General features: G+C 39.9%; 1 protein-coding gene across 6 annotated transcripts in view; it reads left to right on the top strand.

Moving 5' to 3' along the window:
- Positions 1–17,865, top strand: part of osbpl8 (oxysterol binding protein-like 8) — a 100,081-nt gene that overhangs the window by 76,672 nt on the left and 5,544 nt on the right. For all 6 annotated transcript variants that reach the window (XM_066723600.1, XM_066723598.1, XM_066723603.1 and 3 more), the window contains 15 exons: positions 1,596–1,666; positions 3,660–3,740; positions 6,940–7,041; positions 7,766–7,969; positions 9,281–9,365; positions 9,672–9,843; positions 10,305–10,546; positions 11,753–11,933; positions 15,078–15,159; positions 15,359–15,457; positions 15,650–15,746; positions 16,281–16,379; positions 16,633–16,730; positions 17,198–17,287; positions 17,696–17,832. In XM_066723600.1, coding sequence (XP_066579697.1) covers positions 1,596–1,666; positions 3,660–3,740; positions 6,940–7,041; positions 7,766–7,969; positions 9,281–9,365; positions 9,672–9,843; positions 10,305–10,546; positions 11,753–11,933; positions 15,078–15,159; positions 15,359–15,457; positions 15,650–15,746; positions 16,281–16,379; positions 16,633–16,730; positions 17,198–17,287; positions 17,696–17,832 — 1,840 coding nt within the window. The remainder of the gene's footprint in view (positions 1–1,595; positions 1,667–3,659; positions 3,741–6,939; positions 7,042–7,765; positions 7,970–9,280; positions 9,366–9,671; positions 9,844–10,304; positions 10,547–11,752; positions 11,934–15,077; positions 15,160–15,358; positions 15,458–15,649; positions 15,747–16,280; positions 16,380–16,632; positions 16,731–17,197; positions 17,288–17,695; positions 17,833–17,865) is intronic.

Below are 17,865 nucleotides of genomic sequence, written 5' to 3'. Positions count from 1 at the left end.
TATTTTGCAATATTTGAAAATGTTATTTATTTTAATAAAAAAATAAGTCTAAAGCTGTTCTCAAGCATCATGCAATTACCATGATTTATTGGTTTTAACCCAGTGAGTGACACGTAGCAGAAAGTGTTAGTTTATTTATAAATTCAGAATAAAGAGAGATGAATTTGTTGTAAATCAGCTATAAATCTTATCTGATAATAGCTTTAAATTGAAGTTTGTCCCAAATTATTCACAGAAGGCTACAGTAAATACAAGACATTATGAGTACTTGCAAACATATAGGCTAGTTGCTAACAATGGTTGGTTTCAAAACCTAAGGAATGTAATGCATTAATGGAAATATTAAAATGGAAAAAATAAAATAACTATAAAAACTGCTGAGTAAGAAGGATTTATTCTGGTGTTTGGACATAATTATTATTAATTTTTGTTGCACCCTTTCTTTCGCACTGTTACCTTTGGGATTTGTATTGGATGAGTCAATAAACAAAATAAAAAATAAAAAAACGCTGATACAATCAGGGCATGAGTGTGTGTTTCGATTCGGCCATGTCAATTTAAAAGACTTTACCTGGCTGACTGTTGAGCCAAAAGCAGCTGAAATCAGCAGTACTCCTGATTTAATAAGGTCTGTTATTGTTATTAAATACCCTATGCTTTAAATTATTTCTGAAACCGTACGTACTGGTACTGTTACATTTCTGTAAGATACGAAATACTGTTACTGGTGTTTGTAATTAAAGTTTACATTGGTTTACTGTAAATATTTGTTATCTTTTGTGAATACAGTTATTTGGAATCTGCAAATACTGCAGTACTTCTGGTATACACAGCAAAAAGCAGTGGAGCAATTTTTCCTAAATTACCCAATGAGTAATTCTTGATTAGCCTATGTTTTAAACATAGAGATTACTTTTATTCCCTCATTCTGTAATCATTGATTCAATCAAACTGTTCCAAATTTGGATTTCAGAGGCATGGGTTTCTCGTGTGATTAAATAAGCCACACTTGTCTTCAAAATCCTGTTTTATGAGAAAAGCAAGAAAATAATTTCAGGCTAGACTAGGCTACCAAAATCTGTTGGGCATGCCTCCAAATGTTTCACATCCCTTCAGCGATTCTCGCCTTTTGAGTACTGTGTCAACGCTCACCATTGTCAGCCCAGTCTGGCTGTTCAGCAACGACAGCAGAACCCGTATCCAAAAGCAGGATGCAGAATTTGCTCCATACCTTGCAGAAAAGCAATCTGATCATATGTTGGCTACTGCTTCACTGGTGAACAGAGAGCTCTGTTGACAAGAACATAACTGGGCAGCAAGCTTGTCTTGTCTGTAATTTGAGTGTAGGTGTGTTTGACATGCCTTTGTGAAATGTGAAATTGGTACCCGCCTGAATATGTTTTTAAAGCAAATTTAAATGTAAATAATCTGATAGGCACTCTGTCTAGATGGAACATTTCTCAGAAACCAGATTACACTTCTCTAAAACTACTACACTACTCTTTGTATCTGTGCTGCCTCTGAGAAGTGCTCCATAGTCAGGTATATTCACACTGGGACAGCTTTTCCTCACTACTCTGTGTCTCTCTTTGCAGGTTTTGACAGAGGGAAAGATGATGTCTTACAGCTCAAAGAGGACTCCACTCATGCAATGTCTAAAAGCAAGGTGAGAATGACATAAACCTCATTTTTGAAGTAACTGCTTACAACTTGATGTTACTTGAGAAATAGTTTACACCATGTTGAACAATAAAGTCAGATTTGCAGCAGACTCTTGGGTGCAAATGCCACACCGTAGCATAAAATGATACACAGACAAGAAGTAGTCTTTGATCAAAGTGTTGTTTGGCTGATATAATAATCGATTTCAGGGTGATGGATCAAGCTGAAATGTTTCAGATGTTTTCACCATGTGGAAATAACAGAAGTGGAAAGATGTCAAGTACTGAAATTATTAGTCTATGTACAGGTTATCCTAGATCTTTGCTCAGTCCTCCTATCTGACCTCCTCAGCCCCCTGCTCCCACACTATTGTCCACTCTGGTCACTCATGACTAAGACGATGACTAACTTCTGTTAATTTAGTAGCTTAAACACAACCCTTCATCAGCCATGTCAAAGCTATCTAACGGATATTTCGGTAGACCATAAAAGCTAGTCCTGGGTATAACCAGTTGCACAGACAGTTGTCCTGCTTTATGGGCTTTACCTACCATCTCCACAAATAAGATATTATCTAGAATACAATTACTGCTTAAAAGACGTATCTCTCTTGCTGCAGGACGCTGTGTGCAATCATTAGTATTTGAGATGCAGATATATGTCGGGATATTTGAGGCTAAGCAGGGATGCTGTAGGAACTGTATGACCCTCCTTATTGGTGCATGGCTGATCGCAGGCACCTCATTACGGCTGCAAACCATAACGTTTCAGTCTGGGAGACATAAATGAAAGTTACATTGCACAAGCATTCATTACGGTCATTAAATCAGTCAATGAAGAGGAAATGTAAATTGGATCCCTGTCCACTTTGGTGCAAGGTCTGCCGAGACCCAGAGGAGGCTTCATTACGGTTGATATTGTGTGCTCACGCAATGAATCTATTCCTTAAACTCTCTGGTCATATCGGGTTGGGTAGTTTAGTGTCTTTTTTAAAAGGCTCTGATATCTGTGCACGTGTACAGTCTGTATCAGCCTGGTCTCTCTGATGGGATTCTTACTTTATTTTCTTGAGAATTGTGGGTTACTGGCAGATCAATTAATCAATTAATCAAAACAGCTTGGGTCAGAATTAAGGTATACATTCCCTTTGAGGAAAGATATTTTGAACACTTTTTCACTTATTTAAAACTCTGTGAACTTAAACGTTGGGCAACATTACTCATGGCAGACGCGGGGCACTATTATGTTTACTCACTAGCTCCAAATTGAGTGTACATGTTATAATCGGTGGAAGAGATTTTAACAAGAGAAGCTCTGTCTCAGCTTAACAGACAGTATGACTTTTTTCCAGTGCCTAAAAATACTGTCTCCATAACCTTCACTTGGTCCCATAGAGAAAATGGGAACTGTCAGCTGCTAATAGGGTATCAATTACATTTTATAATGAGCAGTGATAATGCCATAGTTTGTTATCCTAATCAAATGAGACAGCGATGTCTGGAAACACTCCTGGAACCTGGTATCAATTTGCTATATGATCTTCATTTTGGAGGTAGAAAGTAAAATGGCTTCTTCAGGCTGGAAGATTCTGGCAAATCAAACATAGATTTACTGTACAGTTTTCCCATGGTGGCCTACTGAGTATAAATAAAAGTAGATGTTTATTTATGAAGCTTTCAATCAAAAGGGAAAAATCTTAACAAAAATCTTGTAGAGATCCCATTTCTACCTGATGGAAACGCCATTTCCTTTTGAATTCAATATCCATTTAAACCTGTTGATAAGTGCATGCAGCAGTTGGCCATGCTTCTGCCACCCCAATCCCCAGATTCTAGTATAAAACAAATAAGGTCCAGTGCTCATTCAGTTTAATTGAAATGTGTTATAGCTTCAGGCCCCACATGAATGTGACTGGCACAGGGTCCAAAAAGGCTATTGCTCTCTGTGTGCAGGTGTTTGTGCTCTGTTCAACAGGCTGTTTGTTTATGTCTTTTCAGTCGGAATCAAAACTCTATAATGGTTCTGACAAGGATGTCTCGTCATCTGGGAGCAAGCTGACAAAGAAGGAGTCTCTTAAGGCAAGGAAACATAGAAATGCTGCATCTTTTATACTATACAATATTATATTATGCTATACTGAAATGGTGTTTGCTGTTTTCATGGCTTAGGATGCATATATAGCCCACAGAAGAATCTTAATACTTTAGTACTGATGTCAAAATATCATTTTCCGCTCAACTAATGTACTTGAACTTTGAACTCTTGGATGATTGGATAACAACATAAAATGCCTCTAATTCACTGGATTGATAGTTTAAAAGGCCCCAAGTGCACAAACACATCTTCATCAATATCAGCATCCACTTATCACTTATAACTAAAACTGAGAGTTGTTACACCTAAAACGTAAAAGAAAAAACGACAACAACACCACCGCCAAGTATGCATTACAGTGATCCTGCATTCTACCTCGTACCAGTTATAAAAAGTAAAATAGTAAACCAGGTACTAAACAGCATGTAATACTACATGATTGCTAATTAAACTCATAAAACAACTGTAGTGGAAAAATACATTCAATTTAAACCATAATACATTTATTGAGTTCTTAAAATACTAGTTTGCATATTTCATTACAGTGAAATTTCGTAAACTACTTGACCTGACAAATGTATATCATTGCTTTAAGCTACAAAAGTGAGTTTCTCAGTCTAAAATCATGATAAATGTAACGGAAGTATAAAAGAGGATTCAGCTGCATTATTTAAAAGTAACCTTATACACCCAAGATATCTCTTCTGGCTGACTTTCACTTTCACTCACTGCAGAGTTATATAACACCCTCTGAAATGTTTCTGTGCAAAAAGATCACATTTTCAGGGGCAATTGCTGTTGAATTATAACCACTTTGGAAAAGCCTAATGTGCCTGTTCAATCCAATCACCAAGGCACTACTCCAGTTCCCTCTAATGCAATCAGACATCAAGGCATGTCTATACACCACCTATATTACACTTTTTTTTTGTGCCTTATTAATCAATTTCCCCACATGTGAAGATTAAGCATTTTTCAGTTAGGCCAAAACCTAGTATTTCTATTAAAATAAAATAATTCAAATTAAAACATATTTCCTTAATCAGCCTTAGAAACTTTCATTTTATTTTTTGTCTGTATGAGTAAAGAAGGAAACAGGGACCAGAACCCAGGATACTTATATAAAGTGGTTATTGATCGTTGTGCCATGAGCTATTTAAAACAAATACACCGATCAACCATAACATTATGACCACCTGTCTAATATTGTTGCCGCTAAAACAGCCCTGACCCGTCGAGGCATGGACTCCACTAGACCTCTGAAGGTGTGCTGTGGTATCTGGCACCAAGACGTTAGCAGCAGATCCTTTAAGTCCTGTAAGTTGCGAGGTGGGGCCTCCATGGATCAAACTTGTTTGTCCAGCACATCCCACAGATGCTCGATTGGATTGAGATCTGGGTAATTTGGAGACCAAGTCAACACCTTGAACTCATGATTCATCAGACCAGGCCACCTTCTTCCATTGCTCCGTGGTCCAGTTCTGATGCTCATGTGCCCATTGTAGGAGCCTTCGCTCCCCACGTGCATCAATGAGCCTTGGCCGCCCATGACCCTGTTTCCGGTTCACCGCTTTTCCTTCCTTTGACCACTTTTGATAGGTACTGACCACTGCAGACCGGGAACACCCCACAAGAGCTGCAGTTTTGCAGATGCTCTGACCCAGTCGTCTAGCCATCACAATGTGGCCCTTGTCAAAGTCGCTCAGATCCTTATGCTTGCCCATTTTTCCTGTGTCTAACACATCAACTTTGAGGACAAAATGTTCACTTGCTGCCTAATATATCCCCCCACTGACAGGGTTATTCACTTCACCTGTCAGTGGTCATAATGTTATGGCTGATCGGTATATACACTCACCTAAAGGATTATTAGGAACACCTGTTCAATTTCTCATTAATGCAATTATCTAATCAACCAATCACATGGCAGTTGCTTCAATGCATTTAGGGGTGTGGTCCTGGTCAAGACAATCTCCTGAACTCCAAACTGAATGTCTGAATGGGAAAGAAAGGTGATTTAAGCAATTTTGAGCGTGGCATGGTTGTTGGTGCCAGACGGGCCGGTCTGAGTATTTCACAATCTGCTCAGTTACTGGGATTTTCACGCACAACCATTTCTAGGGTTTACAAAGAATGGTGTGAAAAGGGAAAAACATCCAGTATGCGGCAGTCCTGTGGGCGAAAATGCCTTGTTGATGCTAGAGGTCAGAGGAGAATGGGCCGACTGATTCAAGCTGATAGAAGAGCAACTTTGACTGAAATAACCACTCGTTACAACCGAGTACAACCATGAGGCGGATGGGCTACAACAGCAGAAGACCCCACCGGGTACCACTCATCTCCACTACAAATAGGAAAGAGAGGCTACAATTTGCACAAGCTCACCAAAATTGGACAGTTGAAGACTGGAAAAATATTGCCTGGTCTGATGAGTCTCGATTTCTGTTGAGACATTCAGATGGTAGAGTCAGAATTTGGCGTAAAAAGAATGAGAACATGGATCCATCATGCCTTGTTACCACTGTGCAGGCTGGTGGTGGTGGTGTAATGGTGTGGGGGATGTTTTCTTGGCACACTTTAGGCCCCTTAGTGCCAACTGGGCATCGTTTAAATGCCACGGCCTACCTGAGCATTGTTTCTGACCATGTCCATCCCTTTATGACCACCATGTACCCATCCTCTGATGGCTACTTCCAGCAGGATAATGCACCATGTCACAAAGGTCCAATCATTTCAAATTGGTTTCTTGAACATGTCAATGAGTTCACTGTACTAAACTGGCCCCCACAGTCACCAGATCTCAACCCAATAGAGCATCTTTGGGATGTGGTGGAACGGGAGCTTCGTACCCTGGATGTGCATCCCACAAATCTCCATCAACTGCAAGATGCTATCCTATCAATATGGGCCAACAGTTCTAAAGAATGCTTTCAGCACCTTGTTGAATCAATGCCACGTAGAATTAAGGCAGTTCTGAAGGCGAAAGGGGGTCAAACACAGTATTAGTATGGTGTTCCTAATAATCCTTTAGGTGAGTGTATATATATATATATATATATTTTTTTTTTTTTTTTGGCTACTATATTATTCTTTCCTGATATTATTCTCTCTTGGTTCATAGCCGGAGCTTTCCCCTTTGGCTAACCCAGTCTCACTCGTTCACAGTGTGCATGTTTGTTGCAGGTCCAGAAGAAGAACTACAGGGAAGAAAAGAAGCGCGCCACAAAGGAGTTACTCAGCACAATCACGGACCCTTCAGTTATTGTCATGGCTGACTGGTTGAAGGTCAGAACATTTATTTTAGTTGAACACAAAGCATTTGTTAGAAAACAAAAAACAACATAAAAAGGCTGATGTTTTCTTTAGTCTTGGAACAGAAGCAGAAACAATTATTTTCCCTCACATTTCTTCAGATTTCATTATAATTGTCGCAGTAGAGGTTATGGATATAGTGACTAATTTAGTTGTGGCAGAACTTTACAGGAAAACCCAGACAGAACTTAATAAGTTACTCCGTTTGCACTGCTTTATGTTTATTGGCTAAATATCCACCTGAATCCTTGCTTCAAGAATTATCATCAAAAACGAGCCCTGCATTCCTGTTAACACTGTTTATTTTAATGCGTACCCCACGTGTGTGTTTGCATCCCACGCATGTTCATTTCCCTTTCATATTTACTAATTCCAGGAATTTTTGTATCAGTCCAGACAGCTGGCTTAGTGTTATGGTGCGACAGCTGCCATTACTTAACAACTCTTGCTAAAGGCATGGAGAGATCACAGTTTCTTTGTAATAGCAACAGATTCATATAAGTAGAATTGGTCGATCAGAGTTCCTGAGCAAGGAAAAAGATTAGAGGCTTTTCATTTATCATCCATCCTTCTGTAATGCTTGTATAAAATTTGAGAGCTGCTAATGCAGGGGCTACATAGAAAGGTTACAAAAAATAAGCCAGGTATATATTACTTTTCCAGAATAGCATTTAAACCTGTATTTTTCTATTTTAAGATTCGGGGGACACTGAAGAGCTGGACCAAGTTGTGGTGTGTGCTGAAGCCAGGGGTTTTGCTGATTTACAAGACCCCCAAGAATGGCCAGTGGGTGGGCACGGTGCTGCTGAATGCCTGTGAGCTCATCGAGCGGCCCTCCAAGAAGGATGGCTTCTGCTTCAAGCTGTTCCACCCCCTGGAGCAGTCCATCTGGGCTGTAAAGGTGAGCGGGCTTTCCTGCTGCAGTGACCCAGAGGGCCGGTCTTGCCTTGCTCTTGGACTGCAATGGATTACATTTAACAAAAGAAAGCAAAAGGGGCTTTAATATGATGATAAATAAAATCTGTATCATTCAAAATGGGGTGATGCCTCGACCCTACTACTGGATCTTTAACATTTGTAATATTTTAAAGCAGTTGTTTTCCTCCATGTGCTAAAGCCTAAGGTAATTAATTTGTATGCACAGTGACGGGTAGCTTTGTGTTCTCTACAGTCAGTTTGTATGCAAGAGAGTTGGATGGTCAAGTTAATTAACAAAGTGAATTGGCTGTTATTGTAAAAAGATGCAGATTAATAAGTGTAAGCGTACTGAGAGTCTCCTGTGTTCAGGAGGTCAAAAGCATCCACTTAATCTTATTTAAACAAGTTTGGTCCTGGAAGACATGCTTTTCACTGCAGTGCTGTTGAGTCTCTTTGGATTGCAGGGATAAGGAGAAATCAAAACTGTTTTAAATTATCTGGGAAATGAGTACAGATTATAATTTGGTTTTGTTGTTTTTTGAAATTTTTAAGAGAAACCTAAAAAGTTGTGGTCTTTAAATATCATTGATACGGTAAAGATGACAAATTATGAAATGGAATTTTCTGTAATTTCCTGCTTTACATCAAAAGTGTGGAGGAACAGACGTTATAGTGCTTTGTTTCATGTGAGTCACAGTGAAAGAGGGACAACTTTGCCTTCTGGCAAGCTTATAATCTTTCCACATGCAGCTTTCCATTAAAACACTTAAACCTTTAAATCCGCGTACGTATAGTCTTACTCTGGTTAGATTTTTCTGATTGAAATAAACATTTCACTAAGAAACCGTATCAAATGCTGCTTGCAATGCACTTTCCAGTGTGAGATCTGTACAGGCTATTATAGGAGACTAGGCAACATGATACAAACCAAACTGATCTCTGTCAATGAACAAAACCGAGCTGTAAGCAGGAGCGCAGTGTTAAAGTGGAAAGATACAGCGCTAGAAATAAGCCATCATGACTTTCATTTGGATTGTGTTACATCCTGCCAGCAGAACTATTGTCACTTGACTAAGGGCAGGTTTTTGGATGAATCACACTAGTCCAGGCCTTTCTACATTATCTCTTGAAACATATTATCAATTTTCTGCCTCTCCAAAGATTTACCTTGCTTCCCTTATAAACTGCCTTTGTGACGTGACTTCATCTATGCTGCCTGGATCAAAGCCTGAGCTCCTAATAGCTGCCAATGACCAGAAATATTGTTTCCTCTAAAAACAAACTATCATTTCAGGGTCCCAAAGGGGAAGCGGTGGGATCCATCACTCAGCCTTTACCCAGCAGCCACCTCATCTTCCGGGCAGCTTCCGAATCAGATGGTAAGGCTTGTTCTGAATGTATTGCAATATTAAATCTGATCCACGCCTACAACTTGTATAGACTCGGTGTTGCCCTGGGCAGTGAGTGCAGGTGTGAGAGGCCAGTTCTCATGCCAGCACAATCTGCCCTATGCAGCGTACCTTCATCTTGTATTTTTTCCCTTGTTGTAACCAAGAATTGGCCACTTAAAGTATTTTATTTGATGTACTATTGTTCCGCAGAATAAGGGATGTAAGGCCAGCTCAGTAGTTACTGTCTCTAGTTGGCGCTCAACCTGTTGAGCGTGTCCTACTTTGTGTGTCCAGGCCGCTGCTGGATGGATGCTCTGGAGCTGGCCTTGAAGTGCTCCAGCCTGCTGAAGCGAACCATGATCCGGGAGGGGAAGGAGCACGAGCTGGGCTCCACAGGGGAGCACTCTCAAGTCAACTTCTACAGCCTGCTTCGAGCGAACAACCTGCCCGGCACCGAAAGCTTCCAGTGAGAGCCCTCTTCCTTCTGGCCCGTAGATCACACCCTTCTCCACTCAATCTTGCTTATTGCTCATTGTCATATAATCATATGCATAGATTATCAGACAGATGGACAGATATAGAAATAGCTGAGACTTTTTGTTTTAGTGCGTGCATGTCTATATTGTAGGTTCACAGTACAGAAAAACATTCTCTGTCCATAAATTTGTTAATTTTGGATATAATTGTGTCCTGTCCGTTTATATTCTACAGGAAAGACTCTGATACGCTATTATGTTTATGAAGATATTTAAAAAATGTATAGTAATTCTGCTTTGTGATTATGGTGGTTTTAATTACTAGAGAAACCAGCCCCACCTCGGTTAGCTTTACAGCATTTTTTTCACCATTAAGTCTGAGTGTTTTGGGGATTTAACGATGAAACCCGGTCAGGAGACCTAATGTGGCTGTCTTTGGCGTACGGTGCAGGTTTAACGACAGTGAAATCGAGAGGCAGCATTTCAAGGACAACGACCTCTACTCCGACAAGTCTGACCGGGAGAACGAGCAGGACCACGAGGAGTCGGACAACGATGTGCTGGAGAAGAGCGAGGAGAGCGACACGGACACCTCTGAGAGGCAGGACGACTCCTATGTGGATCTGGAACCCAACGAGATGCTGCAGGAGACAACGTACATTGAGCAGTCTCATGAGGAGCTGGGGGAGGCAAGTGTCAGAACACAAACTCTAAGTTGAAAAATGAGCTGCATACTTATTTATAATCAGGAGAAATAGCAATGATGTTCTGAGGAAATGTGTTTTTCTTAAAATGCCTTCTGATCTTGATTTAAATTGGGAAATGAAGCCTGTTATAATTTTTATTCATGTGGTGTACATATTTTCCTGTCTAGACCCAAAATACAAGTCTCTAGTCTAATTAGGTGCTGGTGTTTGCATGTATTGGTGTAACTAATCAGAGGATTAGCTGGAAATGTAAGTGATTCATAAGTCATCAGTTTGTAAACACCATCTGAACAGATGTCTCTCTTACGGTTTCCTTTGGCTGGAGGGACTACATAGCTTCGTCTTAGTTTGAGTGAAAGTCATCAGGCTCTTCATATGTTGGAATAATGTCGTAACACATTGTCCAGTGCTGTAAAATTGTCTTGATAACATAATTGATTCCTTATTCATTGCAAAGATTTCAAATCACTTCACTCTTCTGGTTTGGACCTCTTGTTCTCTTCCCCTGTTGTGGTTGCACGTATTTACAGTTCCATCGAAAATATGAAAATGGATATTTTAATTTAATTTTAATATTATAATGGGTTAACGTTATTCAATTTCTGGACAATCCGATTAACAGTTTAATTATCCAAATTGAAATTAGTTTTAGAAAAAGGTAAACCCAACCAGTCTACTATAATGAATGCTTTGTATCCTCAAAATGAGATGAGGACACACTGCACTTTTTGAAACACTCATACCATTTTTATTTTTCTCTAATAAAAAATGTAACATTGCTTTACAGGCTTAATATGGTCTAAGTGGATTTACAGTGGGTTTAGGGTGATTTGAAATGCCTATGAAAGTGCTTCTTGTTAATATGTGCTTAATAAATCCCACTCGGCTCCATGAAGTTTGCAGTTAACCAGTGACTTCATCCCAATTTGTTAACCAGTGCTGCATTCTTTTTTTATAATTAAATTCAAATAGGTCTGTTGCTTTCTGTTGTGTATCTTGATTTACATCAATAATTTGATGCCATTAAATAAATAGATAAAACTTCAGTAGAGAATGTTGGTTTATGCTCCTGTTAAACAAGTTCTGTTTAAAATGTAGAAGTTTCAACCACATGTTTTCATTAAAATGCATTTGATCCCATGTACACTGTCCATAGATGTCATGTTGGTGATTTGTGTTGTGCTGCAGGCAGGGGAGGCCTCGCAAACAGAGACTGTGTCAGAGGAGAACAAGAGCCTGATCTGGACCTTACTGAAGCAGGTCCGGCCAGGCATGGACCTGTCCAAGGTAGTCCTGCCCACATTCATCCTGGAACCACGCTCCTTCCTGGACAAGCTCTCCGATTACTACTACCATGCGGACTTCCTCTCAGAGTGAGTACTGCCTGCCCTGCTGGGCCTCTAGGAGAAGTAAAGGTCATCAGTCCAGTGGGAACAGTCTGTTCTGTGCCCATTAGAGCTGCTGTTGGGCTGCGTACGTCACTTTCATTTCAGTGGCAATTGCAGAGTCTCACAGAAGCACAATCAAAGAATCGACTGCCATATTTTCGAGCACCTTTACGCATGCAGCACTCATTGTGTGCCTTTGGCTTTAGACTCAGCTCTTTTTACACACTCTCAGGAGAAAACACTCATGTGAAAATTTCACAAAAATATGCTCAGGTAAGCTGGTCAAACACTGTGTCACAGGAATATTATTTATTTGACAGTTCTCTATAAATATATTCATGACCAGCAAGTAAGAAAAGGAAGTCACTTGAACTATATATATTTTTATATTAAAAGCAAATGTTCTATTCACTTTCCACTTCTGACACATAGGACTAAACTAAATCAAAACTTTGACCTGCCCTCGAATTGCAAAGCACAAATCTGTACCCTTTTGTGGTTGAACTGATTGTTAGATTGTTAATAAATCTAAACGTGATAGAGTGCAAGTTTGTAATTTGCAATTCACAGGTGGGTCAGAGCTTTGATCTGGCATTTTGTGGAATCCATTTGTAATTTTGCAATGTATTTTTGACGTCCCTGCCTCTGAAGCTCGAGAAGACCATGCTAACATATTTATAGCAGAATGACTTCCTAGTTCAACTAACTCTCTGCTGTCTGAATGTTTCTGCTCATGTCTTGTCTTCAGTATTTATTGGTGCTTCAGTGCCGGATGCTTCAACAACTGCACCAATGTTTATGTGAATTCTGTCTGAGGTGAATAGAGGTTGACGGGTGCAGAATGAAATCCCATATAATCGCTGGCATATATCACCTGACATGTTCCATCTCAGTCCTTTCTCTCCCGGTCTCTGTTACTGCATGTGTCACACCTGTTTGTTAAGGGCATGCTTATATTGTATATTCTTGAGTGTTCCCATAAGCAATTGAAAAGGGGGAGTGCTGTGTTTGGTGGTATTCCCATTTGGCAAATGAAGATTGTAATGGAAGTGAAGAATCATCTTTTTAGTTTTGCACAGATGAAATGAAAGTGGTTGGATTAATAGAATCGTCTTAATAGTAATTAATCCTAATTAATAGTCTCGATCACGTTCTCCTTCAATACAAAAATAGGAAGGCCTCTATGTACAGTGAGGGAAAAAAGTATTTGATCCCCTGCTGATTTTGTACATTTGCCCACTGACAAAGAAATGATCAGTCTATAATTTTAATGGTAGGTGTATTTTAACAGTGAGAGACAGAATAACAACAAAAAAATCCAGATAAACGCATTTCAAAAAAGTTATACATTGATTTGCATGTTAATGAGGGAAATAAGTATTTGACCCCTTCGACTTAGTACTTGGTGGCAAAACCCTTGTTGGCAATCACAGAGGTCAGACGTTTCTTGTAGTTGGCCACCAGGTTTGCACACATCTCAGGAGGGATTTTGTCCCACTCCTCTTTGCAGATCCTCTCCAAGTCATTAAGGTTTCGAGGCTGACGTTTGGCAACTCGAACCTTCAGCTCCCTCCACAGATTTTCTATGGGATTAAGGTCTGGAGACTGGCTAGGCCACTCCAGGACCTTAATGTGCTTCTTCTTGAGCCACTCCTTTGTTGCCTTGGCTGTGTGTTATGGGTCATTGTCATGCTGGAATACCCATCCATTTTCAATGCCCTGGCTGAGGGAAGGAGGTTCTCACCCAAGATTTGACGGTACATGGCCCCGTCCATCGTCCCTTTGATGCAGTGCAGTTGTCCTGTCCCCTTAGCAGAAAAACAGCCCCAAAGCATAATGTTTCCACCTCCATGTTTGACGGTGGGGATGGTGTTCTTGGGGTCATTCCTCCTCCTCCAAACACAGCGAGTTGAGTTGATGCCAAAGAGCTCAATTTTGGTCTCATCTGACCACAACACTTTCACCCAGTTCTCCTCTGAATCATTCAGATGTTCATTGGCAAACTTCAGACAGGCCTGTACATGTGCTTTCTTGACCAGGGGGACCTTGCGGGCGCTGCAGGATTTCAGTCCTTCACGGCGTAGTGTGTTACCAATTGTTTTCTTGGTGACTATGGTCCCAGCTGCCTTGAGATCATTAACAAGATCCTCCCGTGTAGTTCTGGGCTGATTCCTCACCGTTCTCATGATCATTGAAACTCCACGAGGTGAGATCTTGCATGGAGCCCCAGACCGAGGGAGACTGACAGTTATTTTGTGTTTCTTCCATTTGCGAATAATCGCACCAACTGTTGTCACCTTCTCACCAAGCTGCTTGGTGATGGTCTTGTAGCCCATTCCAGCCTTGTGTAGGTCTACAATCTTGTCCCTGACATCCTTGGACAGCTCTTTGGTCTTGGCCATGGTGGAGAGTTTGGAATCTGATTGATTGATTGCTTCTGTGGACAGGTGTCTTTTATACAGGTAACGAGCTGAGATTAGGAGCACTCCCTTTAAGAGAGTGCTCCTAATCTCAGCTCGTTACCTGTATAAAAGACACCTGGGAGCCAGAAATCTTGCTGATTGATAGGGGATCAAATACTTATTTCCCTCATTAACATGCAAATCAATGTGTAACTTTTTTGAAATGCGTTTTTCTGGATTTTTTTGTTTTTATTCTGTCTCTCACTGTTAAAATACAACTACCATTAAAATTATAGACTGATCATTTATTTGTCAGTGGGCAAACGTACAAAATCAGCAGGGGATCAAATACTTTTTTCCCTCACTGTACTTTCTAACCTTTCTCCTAAATACAAAAACGCAATTTCAAGCGAGCTGATGTCACCCAAAGTTCTTGTAAATGTAGTCTTGCTCTCCAGTTAAAGATTTGCAGGTTAGATTATATATGAATCTGACTGCAGTTATGCTCAGTTGTAGACATGAATCCTTCACAGTAAGAAATTCCTTTTTCAAATGGCTTACTTTGACTGCATCTTGTGAACATCATACGATGAGTACTTGAGCTACAGGAGTGGTTATAACTATGGTATTTGTGTTGTTTGCACACATGAGACCTCAAACTGGTCTTGTACAGCCTGCCTGATAACACACTCTGATCATATTTCTGTACACATTTTTCTCTTCATAGGGCTGCCGTGGAGGAAAATGCCTACAACCGAATGAAAAAAGTTGTAAAATGGTATTTGTCTGGGTTTTACAAAAAGCCAAAGGTAAATCATGTTTTTTTTTTCTTATAAAGTTTACTGTCATGTAATGTCATCACTCCTGTTATAACTGTACCATAATGCTCAGCTGCTACAAGTTGTTCTTCCCTTTATTCCCTAAACTACTTAAACTTGCCTGTTCCTCTGTAAATATATCTGAACAGTGTGATGACGTGCTTTATTTTGTCTTTACACGTATTCTCAGGGACTGAAAAAACCTTACAACCCAATTCTGGGTGAAACGTACAGATGTCAGTGGCTTCATTCGAAGACCAATAGTAAGACGTTCTACATTGCCGAACAGGTATGGTGTAAAATAAAAATTGATTTATGTTGTAGTTCTTCTAGTGTGAAACAATTAAACAAGTGATCGAAGAAGACTGACCACTGTATATGCAAGGTAGAGCCATGGGGAACAGTGGAAGTTGGTCTGTCCTATTCAGGATTATGTCATTGTGTTGTGTGGATTGTTTACCATGTGCTCTTGCCTGCACAGGTGTCCCATCATCCTCCGGTGTCTGCCTTCTATGTAAGTAACAGAAAGGATGGGTTTTGCCTCAGCGGAAGCATCCTGGCCAAATCAAAGTTTTATGGTGAGTTACTTGCAGGAATGTGTCCAAGTTTGTGAATTTTTGTTACTTCCCTCCTCTTCATTCCCTGGAAGTAATAGAAAACATATGTGAATAGATATTATTACTACTCCCCCTCCCCAGAAATGAACCGCAAAGCCATGTGAATTATCAGGTATAGGCCAGACAGGAATCAAAGTAATATCAGAGCTGTATTGAAAATTGCCTGATAACATAGTAACATGGCACTTGTGTGTGCAAATCATTTGAATATGTTAAATCCATTAATGTTCATCAATAAACAATGACTGAATTTGTAGCATTGACTTACATTTAGCACACGGTCTGTTCAAGTGTCTAAACTAATGTGGACCAAAATATTATACCAGGATTTTAACATTTAAGCAGATGTCTGCGATAAGATATACCCAAAATACATTAATTATTAAAGTGTACATGGTTCTAGATAAGTCAATTATATTATTATTTGCTGTCATCCACTTTTATATTCTCTTGCATCTCAATAAGGGTTTAATTGATGCAAATTTGTTGTTGCAGGTAACTCTTTATCTGCCATTCTGGATGGAGAAGCCAGACTGACCTTCTTGAACAGAGGGGAGGATTATGTTATGAATATGCCATATGCTCATTGTAAAGGTATACATTGTATTTCTTCATGTTGACTTTAGTAAGATTGTTTTACTTACTTTTACCTACAAATTTGAATTTTATTTTGTTTATCGAAGGATTTCATTTTAAAGTACAGAGAAAATAAAAGCCCATTACCTTTGCCCTGCCATTGAGCATCGGCAGTATATACTCCCAGACTGTATACTGTACCGATGTCCTTGTCCGAAACGTATTTCTGTCGGAGATCACAGTCATTTACTTCTGCAACTCTTCTTCTCAGGAATTCTGTACGGTACAATGACCTTGGAGCTCGGAGGTCAAGTAAACATCACCTGTGAGAAAACAGGATACAGCTCTTTGCTTGAATTCAAACTGAAGGTAATTTAGAAAGTGTATTATTAAAATGCATTTCCCATGCTGACCCTTAACAGACAATAGGATGGAATAATACATAATATGAACACTATACGTACACAAAGGTTCCTTCTGAACATTTAACGTTTCCAAAATAAGCTTTCTCACTGGTATGAAAGGCACATCTCGTACTTATGATGAAATGAGCTTTGAAGAGGAATCTTGTCATCTGTTTTTGCCAGAGAGTTCATTATTACAAGTGGCAATCTAAGCAATATCAGGTAGAACACATCAAGAAATGAAATACAGGAACTGCAGCATAAAAGTCGGAGCATAATCTTTGTAAACCTAAATCCTTAATAAAATCTGTGACAAATTATCCCACAAAAGGAGTCTTTCTCTAGATTTCTGCAAATGAAAGGGTTACTCTGTGCTTTCAATATTCAAATTGCCACAAACCTTACCATATTCTGTTTGATCTTCCTCTGTAGCCGTTTTTAGGCAGCAATGACAGTGTTAACCAAATCTCTGGAAAAATCAAACTTGGGAAGGAAGTGCTGGCTACGCTGGAGGGACACTGGGTGAGCACTTTGTCATGTGTGTGTACTGAGAGAGCAAAGCTGCTTAGGAGCGTAAGCCCTTCAGAATATGTGTGTTCATTTAAGCAAATGAACACCAGGGAATGAGTTGCACATAGATTGGTGGGTGAAAATGTTATTTGAAAGGACTGTATATTCAGTGTCTGATTGAGCCCAGAGGATTATAACACCTCCTTTATGTGCCATTTAATTTAAGGACGCCGGTGATGTTTATTTTTAGTTGATAAGTTTAGTTCTAAATTAGATTTGAGTCATGACGTGTGAGGGTGAACAGAGATATTCCCTTGTATCACGATCATTTAAATCAGCTCTTCTGCCTTTAGGTTGTGCTGCAATACGTCAGGCTTCTGCTAAATGTGAATTTGTGGCGTAAATGTTTCCCTCATTTAGGATAGCGAAATCTTCATCAACGACAAAAAGACAGGCATCTCTGACACCTTCTGGGACCCCACCCCTGAGCTGAGGCAGAGCAGGCTGATGAGATGCACTGTGGCGCCGGAGGAACAGGGGGACTGGGAGTCAGAGAAGTGAGAGAGAGTTTTTATCTTTGTCTGGTGCTT

Source organism: Amia ocellicauda, chromosome 15 (assembly GCF_036373705.1).
Source record: "Amia ocellicauda isolate fAmiCal2 chromosome 15, fAmiCal2.hap1, whole genome shotgun sequence".
Lineage (NCBI taxonomy): Eukaryota > Metazoa > Chordata > Actinopteri > Amiiformes > Amiidae > Amia > Amia ocellicauda.
This window is presented reverse-complemented; position numbering and strand designations above follow the sequence as displayed.